Source organism: Triturus cristatus, chromosome 1_1 (genome assembly GCF_964204655.1).
Source record: "Triturus cristatus chromosome 1_1, aTriCri1.1, whole genome shotgun sequence".
Lineage (NCBI taxonomy): Eukaryota > Metazoa > Chordata > Amphibia > Caudata > Salamandridae > Triturus > Triturus cristatus.
This window is the reverse complement of record NC_140579.1, coordinates 1,206,194,347-1,206,215,654: the sequence shown is the minus strand read 5'-3', so window position 1 is coordinate 1,206,215,654 and position 21,308 is coordinate 1,206,194,347. Positions and strand designations below refer to the sequence as shown.

At 45.9% G+C, this 21,308-nt stretch overlaps 1 protein-coding gene across 11 annotated transcripts in view; it reads left to right on the top strand.

Annotated features, from left to right (window-relative positions):
* LPCAT4 (lysophosphatidylcholine acyltransferase 4) overlaps positions 1-21,308 on the top strand; it is a 1,035,593-nt gene that overhangs the window by 991,820 nt on the left and 22,465 nt on the right. For 5 of the 11 annotated variants that reach the window (XM_085651827.1, XM_085651836.1, XM_085651862.1 and 2 more), the window contains exon 14: positions 6,308-9,483. The exons of the other annotated variants lie outside the window; for them this stretch is intronic. In XM_085651827.1, coding sequence (XP_085507953.1) covers positions 6,308-6,438 — 131 coding nt within the window. In that variant the 3' untranslated portion in view covers positions 6,439-9,483. Of the gene's footprint in view, positions 1-6,307; positions 9,484-21,308 lie in introns of those variants that run through there. 11 annotated transcript variants of the gene reach the window in all.

Sequence of the window (21,308 nt, the reverse complement as noted above, 5' to 3'; positions counted from 1 at the left end):
GTGCGTTATAACATAGGCATCGAGGAAGGCACGTTAGATGGGGCAATATAACCCGTGCGAAGACAAGTGTGGCATGACATATTCACGGGGTGGTGTTACAGTGCACATGGGCTAGAGAGTGTCATAGCATATGCACTAGCTAGTGGAATACAACACAGAGGTGTGTGGCACTCAGCAGGCAATGGTGGGTGTAACACAGCATTGGGCTCTGCCAGGAGCGCGCTGTGACTCTCAAGTGATGTTCGTCCCCTTTCCAGAGAGTAAAATAAAAAGTATTACACATCCGGCAGTGGATGTGTGTTTTATTAACCGTGAGGGGGGTTTCTTGCATAGTTTTGGTCGAATTTTTGTCGAATCCCCTTTGAATGGCTTGGTGTGCATGTGTATTAAATGTGCCCGTCAATAGCTACCCATGTTTGTATAAATAAACGACAAGGGTGTCTACCGGGATTAGGCACGGTAGGACATCAGACATGTCAGAGCTTCACTAGTGGTGTAAATACATTCCACGTGCATTCATTGTATGCATAGTCGCCTTTTAATGAATATCACGCAAATCGTCATGGTGATAGGTACGTACGGTTTGTCCAGCATGTCCTAGGTGTGTCTATAAATATATATTTTTTAAAAATAATAAAAAACAGTGGCCGGCCCTGGGGATTGGGGTCAAAAAAATATAATTAGGAGACAGGCCCTGGGGGATGGGGTCATTAGGGCCAATAAATTAGAATAAGAAGGGGAACCACACAGCCCCCCTTCTTAAAAAATTAAAATAAATAAAAGACTGGCATCGTGCCGGAGGCCACGCCCCCTCCTTGCAGCACTCTGCAAACGCGCCCCCTGGCGAGTTGTAAGTTGGGGAATTAATTCCTCTTTAATACTGAGGGTCCATGAGGGCCAACTAGCCCAACAGGCATCTCCAGTATGCACCAGGGAGCTGCGCTGCAGACAGGTGTTCTGAGGCCAAGCCCCTTTTTACACCTCTCTGCAACGCAGCTCTGTGGCGCTTACTGGAGGTACCTAGTGGTCTAGTTTGACCCTAGGGACCCTTAGGATTCAAGGGGACTTAATCTCTCAACTTAGAACAGCCACAGGGCGCGTTTACACAGTGGTGAAGGGAGGGGACGGGGCCTGAGGTGACGTGTGCAAACACGCACTATGGCACGTTTTAAATTGGGGATATAATTTTCCGTCAATACTGAGGGCCCCTGGGGGCTAACTAGCCCACCAAGTGCTTCCAGTAAGCGCCACTGAGCTGCATTGCAGAGAGGTGGTCCAGGCCGTGCCACTTTTTACACCTCTCTGCAACGCAGCTCTGTGGCACTTACTGGAGGTACCTAGTGGGCTAGTTGGACCCTAGGGACCCTCAGGATTCAAATGAACTTAATCTCCCAACTAAAAACGGACACAGGGCGTGTTTACACAGTGGTGAAGGGAGGGGACGGGGCCTGAGTTAACGTGTGCAAAAACGCCCTGTGGCCTGTTTTAAGAGGTAGTTTTAATCCCCCTGCTCTATTGTATACTAGGGGCTTACAGAGGAGGTCATGCTAATCACAGGGGGACCCCAACGCATAATGTTCCCTAGTGTATGTAGGTGTTTTCACTGTATTCTAAGTGTCTTTTAACATAGCACTGGCTCTAGGACTGGTTAGTCAGACTCAGTTACCACCAGTATCCGTCTGAAAAAGTTGAGGGTACAGGATGATTTTGCAACAAGGCTTCTTTCTGCTCTTCTTTTTGTTCTTTCTGCACGTTATCCTTCTTCCTGCACTTTTCTTCGTCTTTGAGGACTTCTGTTGCTTCTTTCTGCACTTCTTTTTTTTCTTTCTGTGCATTTTTTCTTCTTTCTTCGCATGTCCTATCTCTGTAGGCATAGTTAGAAATTAGCATTTAAAAAACCTTTGAAATTCACAGAAAAAAACATAGGTTTCAGGCACGTTATAGTTAGGAATTAGCATTTCATTTGTACTATCTACAAATTGAACTAGACAGCACAGGGGCACATCTGTTCATACAGCTATGTCCTCACATGTAATAAATTGCACCCTGCCTTAGGGCTACAAGGCCTGCTGTAGCTAAAAGGACTGCTGTAGGGGTGACTTACAAATATTGCATGCAGTGTCTGTGGGCATGGCACAGGATGTGTGCCATGTTGTGTTTTCACTGTCTGCAACATTTCAAGTAGCCTACAATGGCAGTCAGCATGAGTTTAGTGGTGGGTTCCTAGGGTGGCACAATACATGCTGCAGCCCAGGGCACAATTTACTAGGGACTTACAGGGTGCTAAAGTTCTCTTCCAGGGGATCCTCATCAATAGTCATAAGCATTAGAATATTCCCGCCCATGCGCGGGACCCCGGAAACACTATATTATATGTGCCCCACATATATATCTATATATATATTCACTGAAAAAACCATAGGTTTCAGGGGTGTTATAGTTAGCTGGACTTTTCACTTGTACAAAACCATTGAAATTCCCCCGTTATAGTTAGTTCAGCTAACTATAACTCGCGCGCCCGCAATGCACTGCTGATGACGTCACATTACATCACTCATGACATGGTCAGTGACATCACTGATGACATCACTGATGACATCTCAAATGACATCACTGATGACATCATCCTTGTGATAGAGTGGCAGACCTCCTCTCACCCTAATATAACCTTTGATACACACATTCAAAAATAGAGACTAAACTTTTCAAAACAATGGACATACCAATACCAGTTACAACAACCTCTTCAGTAATTCTAAGATCCACATACACATCCACTCACTCACCAACAGTCCTATACAGTCACTCATACATGTATTCACTCATCATACGTACTCATACACCTATACATCCTGTTACACAATGCCACTCATCCATAGAGTTATTCACACACATAGTCACTCATGCTAATAAAGAATCAAACATCCATTTACTTGCATATACAGTTATACACACACCACCACACTTACTTCTACGGAAACTTACACATACTTAGTCTTTTAAACGATCACTTATAGAAACACATACTTATTCATACAGGAACTCTTTCAATCTCTCACTCTCACATATACTCACTTATATACACCAATAGTCACATATACTAGTTTAAAACATATGTAGTTACTCATAAAGACACTATTGAGACAGTCATTCACTCACTAACACACCCATACACACACTCATCCACCCATACAGTCCTGCACACATACTGTCTTCAACACATACAAAGAGTGAGTCACTCATTCATGCACCTATGCACTACGTAATACCCCCCACCGAACCATGCAGACACTCAGACTGATACTCAAAAAACCAACTAATAACATATATAGACACCCATGTAGCTACTCACCAACCCATGCAGCCACTTATACACAGTGAGAGACTGATACAGATATTTACATATTTAAACATTACTCACTAAGCCATGTATTCACTATGATACACTTAATCAGTCAGTTACACAATCAATTTTTCAAAAACAAATCATCCATTTAGACACTTATATACCCATGTATTCTTCCATCGACCTTGAGATATACATATATAAAACATATTTAATTTTCAGAAAAACACACATTCACTGGATGATGTCATCAGTGATGTCATTTGAGATGTCATCAGTGATGTCATCAGTGATGTCACTGACCATGTCATGAGTGATGTAATATGTGACGTCATCAGCAGTGCATTGCGGGCGCGCGAGTTATAGTTAGGTGAACTAACTATAACGGGGAAATTTCAATGGTTTTGTACAAGTGAAAAGTCCAGCTAACTATAACACCCCTGAAACCTATGGTTTTTTCAGTGAATTTCTGAGGTTTTTTAAATGCTAATTCCTAACTATAACGTGCCTGAAACCTATGTTTTTTTCTGTGAATATATATATGGATATATATGTGGGGCACATATAATATAGTGTTTCCGGGGTCCCGCGCATGGGCGGGAATATTCTAATGCTTATGACTTTGATGAGGATACCCCTGGAAGAGAACTAGGATTACAGGTAAGTAACTAATCCGTCTTGCCAATTGGGGAACAATTAAACAGTTACCTCATCTTAGGGGAAGAGCACTGGTATAGGGGACCTGGTTAGCAGGAACTCTGTGCACATTGGGCAAAATTGCATTAAATACCAGACAAAAAGTGCCATGTCTGAATAGGGAAGACAGTGGTCCCAGACCAATTATTGACACAAAGCAATAATCCTATTAAGTTATATCATTCTACAGATTTGAGCTAATTAAGCAGAAAATATTTAGAATAGCTCATGGTATTCAATACAACATTATAACATGAAAAAGTCGCAACATCCAATTCTTGAATCACCATACATTTATTTACACAATCTCATAGGTTCTATGATGTTTGGCACATGGTTGCTCCAGAGGGAACGTGCATAAAGCAAGAGTGCTAAACAGTGAGTGAGTGAAAAGGGGATAGTATGAAAAACAGTAAGACAGACATTGATATACTTTACAGAGGGAACAGTTATAAATCACCGTTCAGACGAGCCTGGTCACGTTTAAGGATATCACAAAACAATTATGTATTCGACAAACAGAATCTAATTCCTGATGTGGCACGCTAGAGGATTGCGTGTCCCAGGCTTTTCAAAAGGGGGCGTCGACGTTTCGACCCGTCTAATGGCACAAAGGAAAATTGAAACCTTGACCGTGCGGGTCTTCTTCAGGACAAGGGAGGAGTGGGGCAACCTGACGCAGTCCTGGACTTGACTCTGTGTCTGGTGTAAATCCAGGCGTTCCGTTCCTGGTGGTAACGTGTAAGAGTCAATTTTAACTTCATGGAGCAACCATGTGCCAAACATCATAGAACCTATGAGATTGTGTAAATAAATGTATGGTGATTCAAGAATTGGATGTTGTATTGAATACCATGAGCTATTCTAAATATTTTCTGCTTAATTAGCTCAAATCTGTAGAATGATATAACTTAATAGGATTATTGCTTTGTGTCAATAATTGGTCTGGGACCACAGTCTTTTGTATTGAGTTCACACCCAGGTCCTTGACTTTTGGGTAACCCCATTTTTGTAATGGATGTCTGAATAGGGGGCACGTTTCCTACGGTTGGTATTTTCTTGCCTTAGCTATTTGATGCTCTGGTCGCATGACTGGGTGTGGGTGATATTTGGGTTTTGTGTATTCCTCCTAGACAGCCACACACAGTGGGAGCTTAGGTGTGATGGAATGGGACAATGGAAGAGCTGGGCCCAGCAATACTTATACCTGAATCGGCTGTGTACTGTCTCCACACAAAGGGTGGCATACCCCCTGTAGTTAGTCTGGAGCCAGGGAAGGTAGGGCATCTGTGTACCTCAAAGACATATCTCTAGAAGTTTCTCTCCACTTCAAAGCCATAACTTTGTATAAAAGAAAGACTGCTGATACCACCACTTCAGTACATTTCTGGACCTGTGGATACTTTGCCAGGAAGAAGGACTGCTGTGCTGCTGTAGGACTGCTTGACTGCACTCTGCTGAACTCCAGCTTTGCTGTGGGCCCACTCAAGTGCGCTCCGTGAATCATGTCTTTTATACCCACTCACCAGTAGGCGAAGGTCTAGCATCTAAATTGTTGGCTATTGAGCCTGTAATCATGACTTCTAATCACTTCTTTCCAGCCTTGACAGTTCTTGTGATCTTGGCCAACCCAACTAATTCCCATGCCTCTCAATTCCCATGCCTCTAAATTTTTCTGACTGTGTAAGGAGCTCTGAGAAATTAAAGTATATATTTGTTTGTAGAAATTACAATTGCCATTCTCTTATAGAAGTGCAATGGCTGGATCTTAAAGTCGGTGTCAAAACATCTCAATGCATCAGAGTATTTACATTAAGCTTTCAAACTTGACTACATCCAAAATTCTTTAATATTTACGATAACACTTTCCAGAATGCTAGAAATGGAAATAGATTTTAAATATGTTTTTGGAATACCAATGATTCTGTTGTACATCATATTTGCAGATGATATCCTCCGCACCTGTCTCCAAGGGCATGGATGGTGGTATATGGTATGAGTGCAAATATTTTTCTGCTTTCTGCATAGGTGAGCAGCGAGATCAAAGATATACAGGAACTATATGAAAAGAGTAGGCTGACGTTTAGGGTAAAGTAGGTGTAACAAAAAGCAAGGTGGTGTGGAACATTCTAGAAAGAAAGGCAATAATGGCTTGTGTCAGAGTGGAGGAGGGTGATGTGGTGTTAGTTTTGTAACTTGAAATTTTCTTTTTCTCCTCCATTCCCTCCACCTCCCCTTGAACCCTTTTCTCCTCCACCCGCACAGATGTGTTCCAGGAGTTTTCCCTGTCACACCCAGATTACAGCCAACTGTTCCTCATCTACCTGAGACCTCCTGTGTCTCGCAAGAGGGGCCAGCAGGCAGAAGGAAAACGGACTCTTGACCCTGAAAATTGAACCTGCATCGATGAATCTATGGTTAATGGGCCTAGTAGCACTGCCTCCCATGTGAAGACAGACTGTGGATATTGCAGGCGCTGTACAACATATGGCAAAAATCACGAAGGCACACAGAAGATTTTATGAAATTTAAAAAAAACTCTATCCTGAGTCTTATTTTATTTTTTCCACTTAAATATATAACTACATTAAAATAAAGGAAAGTATTTTTTATAAAAGTAAACACATGAGACTGCATCTCGGGCATTTGGAACGATTGTTTGCACGTGCCTTACATTTTTGGGCCTATTCAAAGGCAGTTTACAGTAGAAATTGGATTAGTCCAAACACCTCTTCAAAGTGCTGAGTTTGCTGCTGGATTCTTCTGGGAGTTTGGTGCCGCAGTGAAGGAGGCGGACTAAAAGGCTAATTTCTTTGTTGTTCACCTTCATTCCTGTCCCATGTTATATTTGTGACAAACGCTTTGGATCCCAGGAGGATCAGAAAGAATGGACCAGATATGTAAGAATTCCGTGCTATTGGAATTTCCACCAAAGCATTTAATCTGCTGGTCTCCTCTCTGCACCTCTGGACTTCGCTGATGCAACACGGGACCTGTTCAATAGATTGTTCTTCTATGGCTGAAAGATGAGAAAACAAGCAAGGTCACTTTTTGAAGGCTGAAACCATGCTGGTGGTGGTGGTTGCATAGCGCTGATGGTTTTAAGTTGTGCAGGATCAGTGTAGTCTCAAACCGTATATGGTCAGTGGTATCCCAGATGTGTTGACTGCTCATATCTCTGGTTGTTTAAGATCACGTCTGTTGTATGCTGTGAAAATCCCTTTGTATCACGGTCTGTGTAGGGCAAGTAGTGTTGCAGGTTGTGCAGGGCTTCTTGTGCGCCAGGCTGTATTTCGCCACTTGTGAGACTGGCCATTTAAGGCCACTGATTGTGTAATCACTATAAAATATTACTATTGGTTGTATCTGGCCACCTGTGAAATGCAGCAGGTGTTGTACGCTATATGATCTATTGATTTTACATACTGTGGAGGGCCACTGATTACCAAGTTGTGTTCAGCCATTAAAGTCCTACACTTTACAGGGGCCACTGTTTTGTCAGACTATAAAGAGACACTGGCACCATGGGTTCTATATGGCAGCTTGTTGCAGATGTTACTTAGTCAGTGGTATTCCAAGCTGTATAGAGCTACTGCTATTCTTTGCCTGTTAGGACCACTAGTGTTGTAAGGTCAATATGTGTAGAGGCTTTACTGGCTCTCTAGAATAGCTTCTGCAAATAGTCTGTAGGACTGTTGGTGTACCAACCTCCACATGTATGTCTGCCAGTTGGTATCACAGACTGGATATAGAGCTGCTAATGTCAGAGGCTGTATGGGGATGCTACTGCCGCAAGCTCTTTATCGGGACAGCATGTGTTACAAGCTCTTTATAGAGCCATTTTTGTCACAAACTGTATATGGTGGCTGATGTCTTGATCTTTATATACTGCTAATAGTGACACACTTATGGTGATTCCATCCATCTGGGACTTCAATACCCTCTCTTCAGCTGTGGCCCTTAATCTGTCATTTAGCATTACTACCTCTTTTTCCAGTGAAAAACGTCTATCAAAGAGCTGTACTCGCATGACTAGAGGGAACATTGTTCTCCAAACAATCTTAAGAGCCTTTGACATTTGTTTGCTTTCCATTTTCTGAAAATTCCTTTAACCCCCCTATTAACTAATATTTGAAATGTCTTGTGAGTGACAACATCAGCGGCTGTATCACTGGCCTCAATTGTTAGTTCAGCTGCAACTATGCTCAGTTTTGATCTTTGGAGGGGCAGTTTGAGTGAATGTACATTGTGGACCTTTCAGTAAAATGCAGGATTAGCTGGAGCCCTCCTTGAAGCACATAAAGCAGCCTGTGTGCATCACATAGGCCTACCACTCAGGAGATGCTTATTTCTTAGTTATATCCCATTTTAACGTGTCTGTTTTAGATTATGTACCCTAAATGTCACAGGTCATGCACATCTGCATTACGGAATATATATATCACAAATTATATGATGCCGTTAATCGGGCCAGTGCCTAGCGAAGATGCAAGCACTCTATCAAACACAGATACATAGTCATCTTGTCATTGAAGAATTATAATATTCACCAGCAGACAGAGGGGTGCCTCCAATTCTCAACAGAAATGAGTTCCATCTCTTTATACATTTCTCTAGGAGACTGTTTATGATGCATGTTGGGAACAACCACTTACCGGAAGGATGTTATTCAACTGAGTACGGTCACAAATAGGTGACACTCAACCATTCAGTCAACCTACACCCACTCAGGGTTCAGACTTTACAGTCCTTGGAAATGTTAATTTAGTGTGGTGGCGGAGCCACAGAAGACTTGTATCCATCAGTAACTGTGCCCACGATATATAATGCCGCCAGTCAAGCCTGTGCCTGGTGACAATGCAGGCATGCCGTCAAACATAGATGCACGTTCCTCTTGTCATAGAAGAATAGCCAATTCACCAGCACGTGAAGTGGGTATGCACCGCAGAATTTTCTATTTCTATTCTTCAATAGCAAGATATACACTATATTATATGTTCATCTGCATACAAGGCAGACTCCAAGCCCTCCCAGAAAACACAATTTCCCCATTATACCAATTTGTCTGTGAACTTAGTGAGGTGCTTGCAGTCTAGGGGAGGAGGGTTTTTTAAATATTTCTTGGGGATCCTTAGTTTCCTCTTGTGCCTGTGCCATGTTTTCCCATAACACAGAGCCCGCTATTGCCTCAGTGCCTTCATGTGTCCCCCTTTGTTGTATTTTTAATCACCTTGGAAACAACTTTCCAAAAGTGTGAATGTTTTTATTTATGAGAGGCTGGTTTTGTGGGGGAATATAGGGAGGGTGGAGAGGATTGTTCCATGTAAACAAAGTAATCCAGTCTAGTTATTTTGTAACTGTTTATAAACCTGTACATTGTCACAAAACAGCTTCAAATTTCACAGCACAAATAAACCGCCCTGATTGGGTAATAATGGCTATGCCAGATTTCAACTGTGTGCAATTATGTCGGCAAAACTTGTTTATTCCTTCTTTAGAATTGTACATAAACATTTTTATAGCATTTATTTGGCATCAGAGAGAGGCATAATGCCATGAATGCTCGTCATTTAGTGTGTGGCTTAGGACACATGTGAAGGTTTTATATGCATCTGTGGCCATACTGCAGTGTTACTTAAGCAGCATAGTTTGACACTTAATCACACGCAAGTGTTTGTAAGTGTGGTGAAAGGAAAAGTCGAACCATTTTAAACCACTGTCCTTTTGATACAAGTACTGGTCTCATAGACTCAGATATAATTCCTCATCCCGCGCCTCTCCTTCAGAGGAACACAAGATGAAAAGGACAGGTCTCATTGTGTACTGGAGGGCACCCACCATTTTGGAGCTTTGCCTACAAAAATTCTGAGAAGCTCATCTCCGCCATCTCTTACTTGGTGCGCGTTGAAATGTATTGTATAGGATAACTGTAAATTGAAAAAAACAAATGTGAATGATTTATTGCATTTCATTACCCTTGAAAAGATCATCCTGAGTATTTTCATAGTCACAAAATTTAGAATTCTTCCTGTTGACTTGGGGGTTCTTTAGAATAACATTGAAAAGTGAAATAAGCAACTGAACGTAGTTTTTTGTTTTTTTTAGATGCTTAAGCCCTTATTTTTAATTGTACGTCCTCTTAAACCTAAAGTCTGAACATCCATAGTTCTCCAGGAATGTCTTGTACCCTACTGCGATCACCCCAGTTCTAACTTTTAGCCTGACGTGAAGGAATGGCGGTTGAGTTATAAACGTTATAAAGACCTATTATGTAGAATTAGGACCTCATTTGTGAGGGATGGTCGTGACCTATTACAGTCCCTAGTAAAGACATAGGAGTCAGGTGTTTAAAGAATGTGTCTTGGGTTACACAAGTATGAGATTGTTTTAATCTAATTTACTAAATCCATCTATCTAAGTGACGGCAACCCTTATATACAGAGTGCTTGATGTAGAATGTAGCTGGACAGGACTACCATGAGATACAAAGCAATGTATGGGAAGGTTTACGTTATTACATATTAACTGTTTGAGGGAAAAAATGTCAAATTAGATCTAATAGGGTACCATAGTTTGTAAACCTAATTTCCAAGTTTGCAGTGAGCCCTAAAACTAGTCGATTGAATTAGTTTCTTTGGGAATATTTTCTCTGAATCTGTAAAATAGAAAATCCTGTAAAAGATGAACATATAGATGAGTACAAATTGTCAATTTTCATTTGAAGGAATCAAGTAGATTTCCCATTCACATAATGTGTGTATTTTCTACCACCTGTAAAGGAATTATTACCAAAAACAGGGCACAGAGTTATCCTCAGTCAGTTCCAGAAGGGGTCGGATTTCATCAAATAAGTCATTCAAATAATACCTTGCCTGAGAAAGGACAAACCCTTCTCCAGTTTGGCATCTTTCATACATGTAGATGCTTGAATCATTCCCCGTTGTCAAGCTGGGAGTCTCAAGGTTTTTAACTCATACCACCATCACCCGTATACCTTTTAGTCCTGACAAGGGAATCTAGGAATACAATTGTTATACAGATATCCCTCAGTTAGTTTTAATATTATTAGTTTCTGCACATTTTTCAGGATCCTTTCTTATTCTTGTATGTCTTTATCATTGTTGTATTGTCTACCCCTCCCTATTGCTCCATCTCTAGCGTTGGTCTGCGCAGAGACGTTAGTAGCAGCCCTATGATGAAGCATGCCACAATTTATTGTGGGCGAGGGCAGTTTTTACAAGTATAATGTGCTCCCCTGGCGTATAACGTCTAACAAACGGGAACGACAGTTGACTTACCCTACCTCTTTTATGTGTTGTGACTTGATACATTAGGAGGATGAGGTAGGGTGTATCCTTCTCCCCCTCCGTTGTTAGCTTGTGTGGTACAGTCTCAAGGTAAAGCCAGAAAAATAGTACTATATCATGCTACGTCTGCATAGGATACAAAATATTCACTTTATTATCCTATTCATATCATTTGACTGTAATAATCTATAATCATATTACAGTAGCCTGACCACACTCCTTTCAGAGGCTATCATACTATACGATTTTCTACTGCCATGTGAAGTAAGTCTTCTCTTCAGTTCTTTAAGTTTTTCTACCAGATCTGACTTCTTCAGAGCATTTCTGCCATCATTTGTTCTGAACTTAGACAGAAGATCATGCCAGGTAAATCCCTGCTTCATGATGCTGATTACTAATAAGAGTTTCCAGTACTGGCAAAAACAAAATCGCCCAAGAAACAAGTGTTTTTTACCCAGTGAAAAACTGTTTTCTACTCCTCCTTCCTAATAAAGAAAACATTCTGATACTGGATATCAATCTTTGATCTTTGAAAATTAAACAAATACCTCAAGAAATACACATTTTCTCATGGTCAAACAATGGTTCACATCAATGGTAAAATTGGCCTACACCTAATTAGCACATTTAATTTCCATGTATATAACTAGTAAATTGTACTACATGTACCCGTGACCCATAAATGAAATTTTATTTTATTTATTTAAACTTCTAACGCGCACAGCTACCCGCAGTGGGTTTCCCGGCGCTCAAGGAAAGACTAAAAGGGAAAAAGAATGGCACGCTGAATTTACCAGGCAATCAATTACTGCTGAAAGAGCCAAGTTTTAAGTCCTTTGCGAAAAAGAAAGAGGTTGGTTTCTGTCTTTAGGGTCACAGGAAGAGCATTCCAAAACTTAGGACCCAAATAGGCAAAAGAACACCCTCCCATTTTTGCCAGCCTAAATCTAGGGACAGAAAAATCACCATATGTTGATGATCTAAGAGTTCGACTAGGTTTGTAGGCCTGGATAAGATCCTGAAGATATTTTGGGGCTGAGCCGTGTTTGATTTTAAAGACGTGACACAAGGCTTTAAATTTAATTCTGTTTGGAATTTTGAGCCAGTGAAGGTCACGAAGGGCTGTCGAGGCTGATGTTCTCCTAGGAACATTGCAGAGCAGTCGGGCGGCAGCGTTCTGTACAACCTGAAGTTTTTTTATGGTTGTTTGGTCGGCTCCCAGATATAGGACGTTACCATAGTCCAGGCGGGAAACAACCAACGCCTGGACTACCATTCTTTGAGAGGAAGGAGGTAACATCCACAAAATCTTTTGAAGCCATCTCAGGGTAGCAAAACAAATGGAAGCCACTTTTACAGCCTGCTGTCTCATTGTGAGTTTCTCATCAATGAGATATCCGAGATTGCGAACTGCAACTACAGGTAGCGGGGTAGGTCCCATATCATTAGGCCAATGGTCGGAACCCCAGAGATCCTTGTTCTTGCCTAGTATCACAACCTCAGTTTTGTCACCGTTAAGTTTCCAAAAATTACTCTTCATCCATTTTGAAACACGAGTCAGACCTTCTTTCAAAGCAGAGATGTTATTGCACTCTTTATTAGAGAGAGAAAAAATTATCTGTGAGTCGTCGGCGTAGGAGTACAGTGTAAGACCGGCTTCCTCCACAATAGTGGCAAGGGGTCTTACGTAGATGTTGAATAGTAAGGGACTGAGTATCGAACCCTGGGGAACACCATACGCCGAGGTACAAGTTGTAGAAGAAGCAGAGGCAGAGGCAGAGAACACCTGGAAAGTGCGATCTTTTAAAAAAGAGGCTATCCAGCCGAGAGCTGCACCCTCTACTCCCAGGGACCGAAGAGTCGCGAGAAGGATGGAATGAGACACAGTGTCGAACGCCGCACTTAGATCGAGAAGGATCAAGGCTGATGTTTCCCCGCGATCAACACTGTGTCGCAGACTCTCGGTAACTCCTAGGAGTGTGGTTTCAGTCGAATGATGCGCTCGAAAGCCTGATTGGGACGAATGTAAAAAGCCAGAGCTCTCCACAAGATGTGTCAACTGTGTGTTAATGTGCCTTTCCAGGATCTTTGATAGAATAGGGAGCAATGAAATAGGTCTGAAGTTGGACAGATTGGTAATGTCCGCTCCGGCCTTTTTTAATAAAGGAATTATCATTGCATGCTTCCACTCCTGAGGAACATATGACTCAAGTAATGAAGAGTTGAGAAGTTGCATTAGCACTTGACGTGAACTAAGTTCAAGTAGTTTTAAAATCTTGGCGGGTATCGGATCTCGTGGGGAACCAGATGTAATGCTATTTAGGCTATGGGAAAAAGAAGCATCATCGAAGGGTAACCAATTTGCAAGTTTCGTCCTAGTGGGGGGTGAAACATCTGGAGTCAGGGTAGATTCTGGCAGAGAAGTATCATTAGCTGTCAAAGGATTTAAAGAGTCATAGATACGCTCTACTGTAGATATAAAGAAATTTGCTACAGAATTGCATTGAGCCTCTTCCAGAGCGGGAGGGGCTGGTACCGTGTCTGCTCCAGTTAGTTTTTTCACAACTGAAAAGAGCGTACAAGGACAGTTTTGGGCATTGATGACTGAGTTCGAAACATAGGCAGCTCTAGCCATTCTGCAATGATGATGGTAGTCCCTAAGGGCTTCCTTATAGGCTGTTTTACGGGAGGCAGAGTAAGAACGTCTCCATTTCCTCTCAAACGTCTTACAGCTAGATTTCATGTGTTTTAAATCATTAGAAAACCAAGGTGCAGGAGGTCGATGAGATGAGGAGTTTTTGAGTGTTAAGGGAAGAAGTTCATCAATGGCGGAATTCAGCCATTTGAATACTTCGGAGTTTAGTACAGATGTGGGTGTGTTGGTATTAGGGAGAGTATTCGATAAACGTGCGTTAAGATCAGTGATATTAAGTTTATGCCAGTGACGTATAAGTGCATCCTTATTACTAGTGTTCTTGTTATGAAAATCTGTTTGAGATAAGTCAAAATGTACTGCATAATGATCCGACCATTCCAAAGGACTGGCAGGAAAAGAACATTCGAAAGAAAGATTTGAAAGGACAGGGTCCAATAAGTGCCCAGCAGAATGTGTAGGTCCAGAATTGCATAATAGAATATTTAAGGCTTCCAGTTCGGATAAAAATAATTTGCTGACATTACATTGACCATCTTCTAGATGGAGGTTCAGGTCACCAAGAATAGAAAAATTGGCCGCTTTCAGAGAAAGAAGGGCCATAGTGTCTGCAAAGGAAGCTATCCAGGTGTTAGCGTTACCGGGAGGGTGATAAATCAGGAGACCAGACAGGGTAAATTGAGGGCTAATCGCAAGCTTAAAAAGTCCGGCTTCGCAACCAGACATGGGAAAAGCATCAAGAGTACATAAATAGTTTGACTTAAAAATTATCGCAAGGCCACCTCCTTTACCAGTGTCTCTGTCTTTTTACCAGTTTATAGCCGTCGGGAATCGCTATGGCAATATCAGGCCCTGAACTAACCTGAAGCCAGGTTTCTGTAAGGAACATGGCATCCGGGTTTTCGTCTACTATAAAGTCATAGATGTCGATCTTATGTTGTGGAAGGGATCTACAGTTCACACTCCAAAAATGCAGTTTTGTAAGGGAGGAGGATGTTTTAGCAGTCCTTGTTCTACCCCTCGGTTTACCCCGTTTGTGTAATACTTTCAGTTGGTTACACCTTGACATTCGGCCCATGGTGAAGCCGCAGTGGGCGCATTTAAAGTTATGAACTGGCAGTACACATGTAGTGCACTGTGCGGGGGGGGTGGTGACTAAGTTGCTTTAACTCCTCACCTGTGTAGGTGTTAATCACACCATGAAAACCATGGAGTGCAGGAAGCGGAACCGGGTCCAATGTCCCTAGGCTCGTCCTGGCGTGGACGGGCGTAGACGGGCCTGACTCTGGCGCGACTCCAGCGCGAGTCAGGCGCGCCCGCTGAGCGAAGACATGGACGTCCCCTTTTATGCGCAACTAGAGCGCTGTCACTCCCACCCACACCCAAGATGGCTGCCGCTGTTCCGTGTCCGGGACCAACTCCACAGCGTCAATGCTCGGCTGGGAGTGGCCCAGGGCAACGGGAAAGAGGGGGAGCGAAGTGGGTAATTCAAGCTTTGTAAATCAAGCCAGTTTGCACCGAGTTGGACGGAAGTCAATAAAGCGCCGATTTAGCAGTTTTAATGCAGGTAAAAAATGAGAAATGCTACTAGTAGGCCTGCAGCACTCATTGTGCCACCCAGCATTCCTCAGGACTGCCACTGCAGCCTTTGTGCAGCTTTAAACTGTCATCTTGACCTGGCAAAATAAACCTTTGGTTATAGGTCATTCCTTAGGTAAGCCCTAAATGCTCATAGGGTTGAGCACATGGAGTTTAAAAAGTAGGACATGTGTACTTACATATCTGAAAGAAACACGTTAGTTAGATTCCTCACCTTAGAATATCCCCAGGCGTCAGGCTGGATCCGGAAAGATTTTTGTAGCAATACCCCTTGCGCGTCGCTAGGCGTCGTCTGCGGCTCCGCGTCCGTCGTTGGCGTCGTGCGCTGAATGACGTCGTCGGAGTACTTAGACGCCGCCCTCGCGCGTTGTCGTCAGTTCTTCTTTTTTCCGTGCCAGTAAGCGCCGATCCGGGAAGAGCTTACCCCTAGTCACTTTTTGACTAACTTTTTGTCCTCTTTTGGTTACTCGACATCTGGTGCCGGTAGGATGCCTGGATTCAAGCATTGTGACGCATGTCACCGACTGATGTCGGTAACAGATCACCATCGCCGGTGCCTGTACTGCCTGGGGGCCGTCCATGACGCGGAGTCGTGCCCCGACTGTCAGGCCTTGACGTCGAAGGCTAGGCGGGAGAGGTCCCGTAAGCTACTCGAGCTTCGACACTCGGCTCCGCGTCGCTCTCGGTCCCGGTCCAGGAGGAGGTCCAAGGACCGTTCGCGGAGCCGCAGCTATCGACATCGCTCGTCGGGATCTTCGGGTAAGTCCCGTCACTCCAAACATTCCAAGAAGTCCAAGCAGCGTCCTCGATCTTCGGACTCCCCTCGCCGGTCGCTCGACCCGGCCGAGGGTCCGGGTGGTTCCACCCCCGCGACTCCGTCGGAGCCGCAGGAGCCGCGCTCGTCCCCATACCCTCTGGTCCCTGGGACTAACGTGACTCCGGCGGAGGTCAGTGCCTTCCTCTCGGCCATGAGGAATCTGGCTCCGCCGTCGACGCCTGCTGGCGCGCCTTCGGGCCCCGCAGGGTTGACTGGGCGACCTCGCGTGCCGGCGGCCCCGGCGCTGTCGAGGGCTCCGGCCCCGACGCCGCAGGTCCCCGAGGGATCCAGGCCTGGATCTCTGCTGGCGCCGGTCCACCTCACGACGCCTCCTCCGCCGACACCGGTTCCGCCCCCGACGCCGTGCCCACACGGCGTCGAGCCTCAGTTTAGCCCTATTCCGGACCCGGCGCCACTATGGCGCCGTCGTCCGACGCCGATGGGTGACCGCTTCATCCACTGTCCGGCTCCGATCATTCCTCCTGTCTACCAGGAATCGGATGATGAGGGCAACTGGGAGGGGTCTCGGGACCCTCTGGCCGAACAGGCCCAATTGTCTCAGGACTGGGCCGAGGAATTGGGGGACGCCAGCGGTTTGGATACCTCTCCAGACATTGGATTCATCTCTCCTCCGACTGTGGCCTCGGAGGAAGGTGCAGCCTTTTCTGTGGTGCTGCACAAGGCGGCCGAAGCCCTGGGGCTCGAGTTGCCTGCTGTGGCTGTGAGGACTAACGTCCTCACAGAGGTCCTTCAACCGACAGCAAGCTCCACTGAGTCTCTGCTGCAGTTTAATGAGGCCCTCATTGACGTTCTCCAGGGCACTTGGTCCAAGCCCTCCACAGTCCCTCCTGTGGACAGGAACGTTGCCCAGCGCCACCGCCCTGCTCCGGGCGACCTCACATTCCTCTCCCACCACCCCACCCCCGAGAGCCTGGTTATCCAGGCCTCAACCTCCCAATCCTCCTTCCCGTCCGCTCCTCCGGATAGGGAATCCAAGAGGTTGAAGCAGTTTGGCAAGAAACTGTTCTCGTCCCTGAGATTGGGACTGCAGTCTTTAAATACCGCTTGCCTTTTGAACCGTTACTCCCACTCGCTGTGGGATGCGGTGGAGGACGTGCTGCCCTTGTGCCCGGAGGAGGCCCGGGAGCGACTCACCCAAGCACTTGCTAACGGGCGAGATGCAGCGCGGCACGCCATTAGATGTGGACTAGACACCACGGACTCGCTGGGTCGGGCAATTTCCACCACTGTGGCGCTTCGGCGTCACGCCTGGTGAGGTCCACGTCATTTTCAGGGGATGTCCAAAGCTCCCTCATGGATATGCCCTTCGATGGCACTCGCCTTTTTGGCGAGAAGGCGGACAGTGCACTGGCCCGGTTCAAGGACTCCCGGGCCACGGCCAAGTCCTTGGGTCTTTCGGCCCCGCGGCCGCAAACTTCCGCCTTTCGCCCCTTTCGTGGCCAAGGAAGGGGCGCCTCCTCACGTCCGCGCAGCCACCGGCCGCAGAACCAACCTGCACGCGGACGTGGTTTCTGCCGAGGCGGTTCTGGAGGACAACGTGCCGGTCAGTCCACATCCACCCCGGCAGCATCCGCCTCAAAGCCCTCCTAGTCCCTAGTCCCTCCTGGGATGAGGGGGCCATGTGGGAGAGGCGGAGATCAGAGGACTCTGGTCTCCGGCGGAGACTCGGCTCCATATCAATCTTTTGGAGCTGAGGGCGATCCGACTTGCACTGAAAGCCTTCCTTCCCTCTGTCCGGGGAAGTGTCGTGCAGGTGTTCACAGACAACACCACCGCCATGTGGTACTGCAACAAACAGGGTGGGGTGGGGTCGTGGACCCTTTGTCAGGAGGCCCTGCGCCTCTGGACATGGCTGGAACACCAGGGCATCACCCTAGTGGTTCAACATCTGGCGGGCTCTCTGAACGCCAGAGCGGACGAACTCAGCCGCCGGTGCATGATGGATCACGAATGGCGTCTGAACTTGGACGTGGCGCAAGGTCTCTTTCTGCAGTAGGGAGAGCCTTGTTTAGATTTATTCGCCACCGAAGAGAACGCGCAATGTCAGCAGTTCTGCGCGTTGGAATTTCCAAGGCGGCACTCGCTCGGCAACGCTTTTCGTCGCGAGTGGAGTTGCAGTCTGTTATACGCCTTTCCGCCTTTACCACTTCTGCCCAGAGTGCTGAAGAAGATCAGGCGCGACCGGGCCCAAGTCATCTTGGTGGCTCCGGATTGGGCACGAAGGTACTGGTATCCCGAGCTACTCAGTATGTCCATCGAACCCCCGATACGACTGCCTCTTCAGGAGGATCTTCTGTCGCAGCAGCAGGGGACGGTCCTCCACCCGAACCTGTCCAGCCTCCACCTACATGCGTGGAGATTGAGCGGCGGCAGTTGATGCCATTTGACTTGCCTCCTGAAGTCTGTGATGTCATTCTGGCAGCCAGGCGTCTCTCCACAAAGACGGTATACGCCTGCCGGTGGAACAAATTTGTGGCATGCTGCACAGCAAAGGCTGTGGATCCCCTCTCTGCCCCTCTTTCTGAGGTTCTCCTCTTTCTTCTTTCTTTGGCCCAGCAGGGCTCTGCTCTGGGCACCTTGAAAGGTTATCTTGCTGCTATCTCTGCCTTCCTTTGGCTTCCTGATCAGCCTTCTCTTTTCAAGTCCCCTGTTGTTTCACGCTTTCTCAAGGGCATTACTCATATGCACCCTCCTGTTCCTTTCGTAATGCCTCAGTGGGACTTGAACCTTGTTCTCACTTTTCTGATGTGCGCTCCCTTTGAGCCCCTTCATAACTGTCCCATCCGTCTTTTGACTTTGAAAACTGCTTTCTTGGTAGCAATCACCTCCGCTAGGCGGGTGGGTGAGCTCCAGGCTTTGTCATCCAAGCCTCCCTTCCTTTCAGTTCATCCGGACAAATTTGTCCTCCGGACACGTCCTTCTTTCCTGCCTAAAGTCGTAACTCCCTTTCACATCGGGCAATCTGTCACGCTGCCCACCTTCTTTCCGCCTCCGCCTCCGCATCCCTCAAAAGATGGAGAGGCTCCACCGTCTGGACCCAAAACGTGCGCTATCCTTTTATTTGGACCGCACAAGACAGTTCCGGGTGGACGACCAACTTTTTGTTGGGTACGTTGGGGCTAAGAAGGGTAAAGCTGTACACAAGCAGACCATCTCGCGGTGGGTCGTGTTGTGTATTAAGACCTGCTATTCTTTGGCGAAAACGGTTCCTCCTGTTGGGCTACGGGCCCATTCTACTCGGGCCACGGTGGCCACGACTGCACTGTGACGGGGAGTCCCCTTGCAAGACATCTGTCAGGCGGCGACTTGGGCTTCGCTGCACACGTTTGCAAGACATTACTGCCTGGACAGCCAAGTCCGGAGGGATGGCCACTTTGGCCGTTCTGTTCTCCAGGACTTTCTGGTGTGATCTTTGTTCGCAGACCCACCACCGGGGTTGATATTGCTGGGGTATCTATTCTAAGGTGAGGAATCTAACTAACGTGTTTCTTTCAGATGAACAAGTTACTTACCTTTGGTAACGATGTATCTGTAAGAAACATTAGTTAGTTAGATTCCTCACCGACCCACCCAGCCTCCCCGTTCTGCGAACCGACATCTAGGGTTAAGGTTCTCCCTTTCAGGGCCCTAGATTTTTTGGCACCAGTGTCGGTCTCTTGCATGGCTCAGCGTCCCTGGCGCGGAAAGCTATGTACAAGAACTGACGTCAGCGCGCGAGGGCGGCGTCTAAGTACTCAGACGACGTCATTCCGGCGCACGACGCCAACGACGGACGCGGAGCCGCAGACGACGCCTAGCGACGCGCAAGAGGTATTGCTACAAAAATCTTTCCGGATCCAGCCTGACGCCTGGGGATATTCTAAGGTGAGGAATCTAACTAACTAATGTTTCTTACAGATACATCGTTACCGAAGGTAAGTAACTTGTTCTTTAAATGTCCTTGCAGTGAAAAACTCCTTAAAGTTGTATTTCACTTTTGTAAGGCCTATCTCTCCCATTGACTAACACTTGGTTGCCTTATTGCATTTAATAAGGGCTAACTTTGGATTGGGCGGAGGTAGAAATATACTATTTACTCTCAAAAGAATTGTAATTTAAAATCCTCTGTAATGGTAAAATAAGATTTTAAGTTCGATTCTGAAAATGCCACTTTTAGAAAGTTGGCATTTTCTTGTCCGAACCATCTGTGCCTTCTGCCAGTGTCCTGGTTCATGTGACTGTGAATGGCTGTGCTGTTTGTGCATTGCTTCCAGACAGTGACACAAAGGGCATTTAGGTGTTGACAGGATGGGCCATCCTGGCATAATTATTCAGGAGGAGCTGTACCCAGACCCACTTACACTCTAAACAGCTTTGCCTCCTCCACACACAAAGGAACCTGACACCAGGCCGGCCCTGCCTTTTGTCACTCCCAGACTGCTTAGAGCCTTGACAGGGACAGAGGAACAACTTTCCAGAACCAGATGTGGGGGGTAGAACCGGAAGCACTGCTCCCCCCCTCCAAAAAGGCTGGCAGCAGGTATAACTATTGGACCTCCAGAACAACTCACCACAAATGCCTTGCTGTCTGAGAAGGAAGATTTGACCTGCTTGCCTTTATCCCAGGCTAACCAGTCTGACTACAAGGTTCTGTTGGCTGACTACCTGTGTGAGCTAAGGGGTCATAACAAGCTTTAGAGGCCTCCATGCATCTGTTCGGCTGATATGCTGCTGCTGGACATGCCTGAGCCCTGCTGGAATGCGACCCTGATCCCCCAGAGGTACCTACTCAGCTCCTGGACCCTTGTCTGGCATCAAAGTGCACTACTCACAATGAAAATGTGAACATCTGTAAGTGTGGGCTCCTCACGACTACAAACGGGCCTGTTT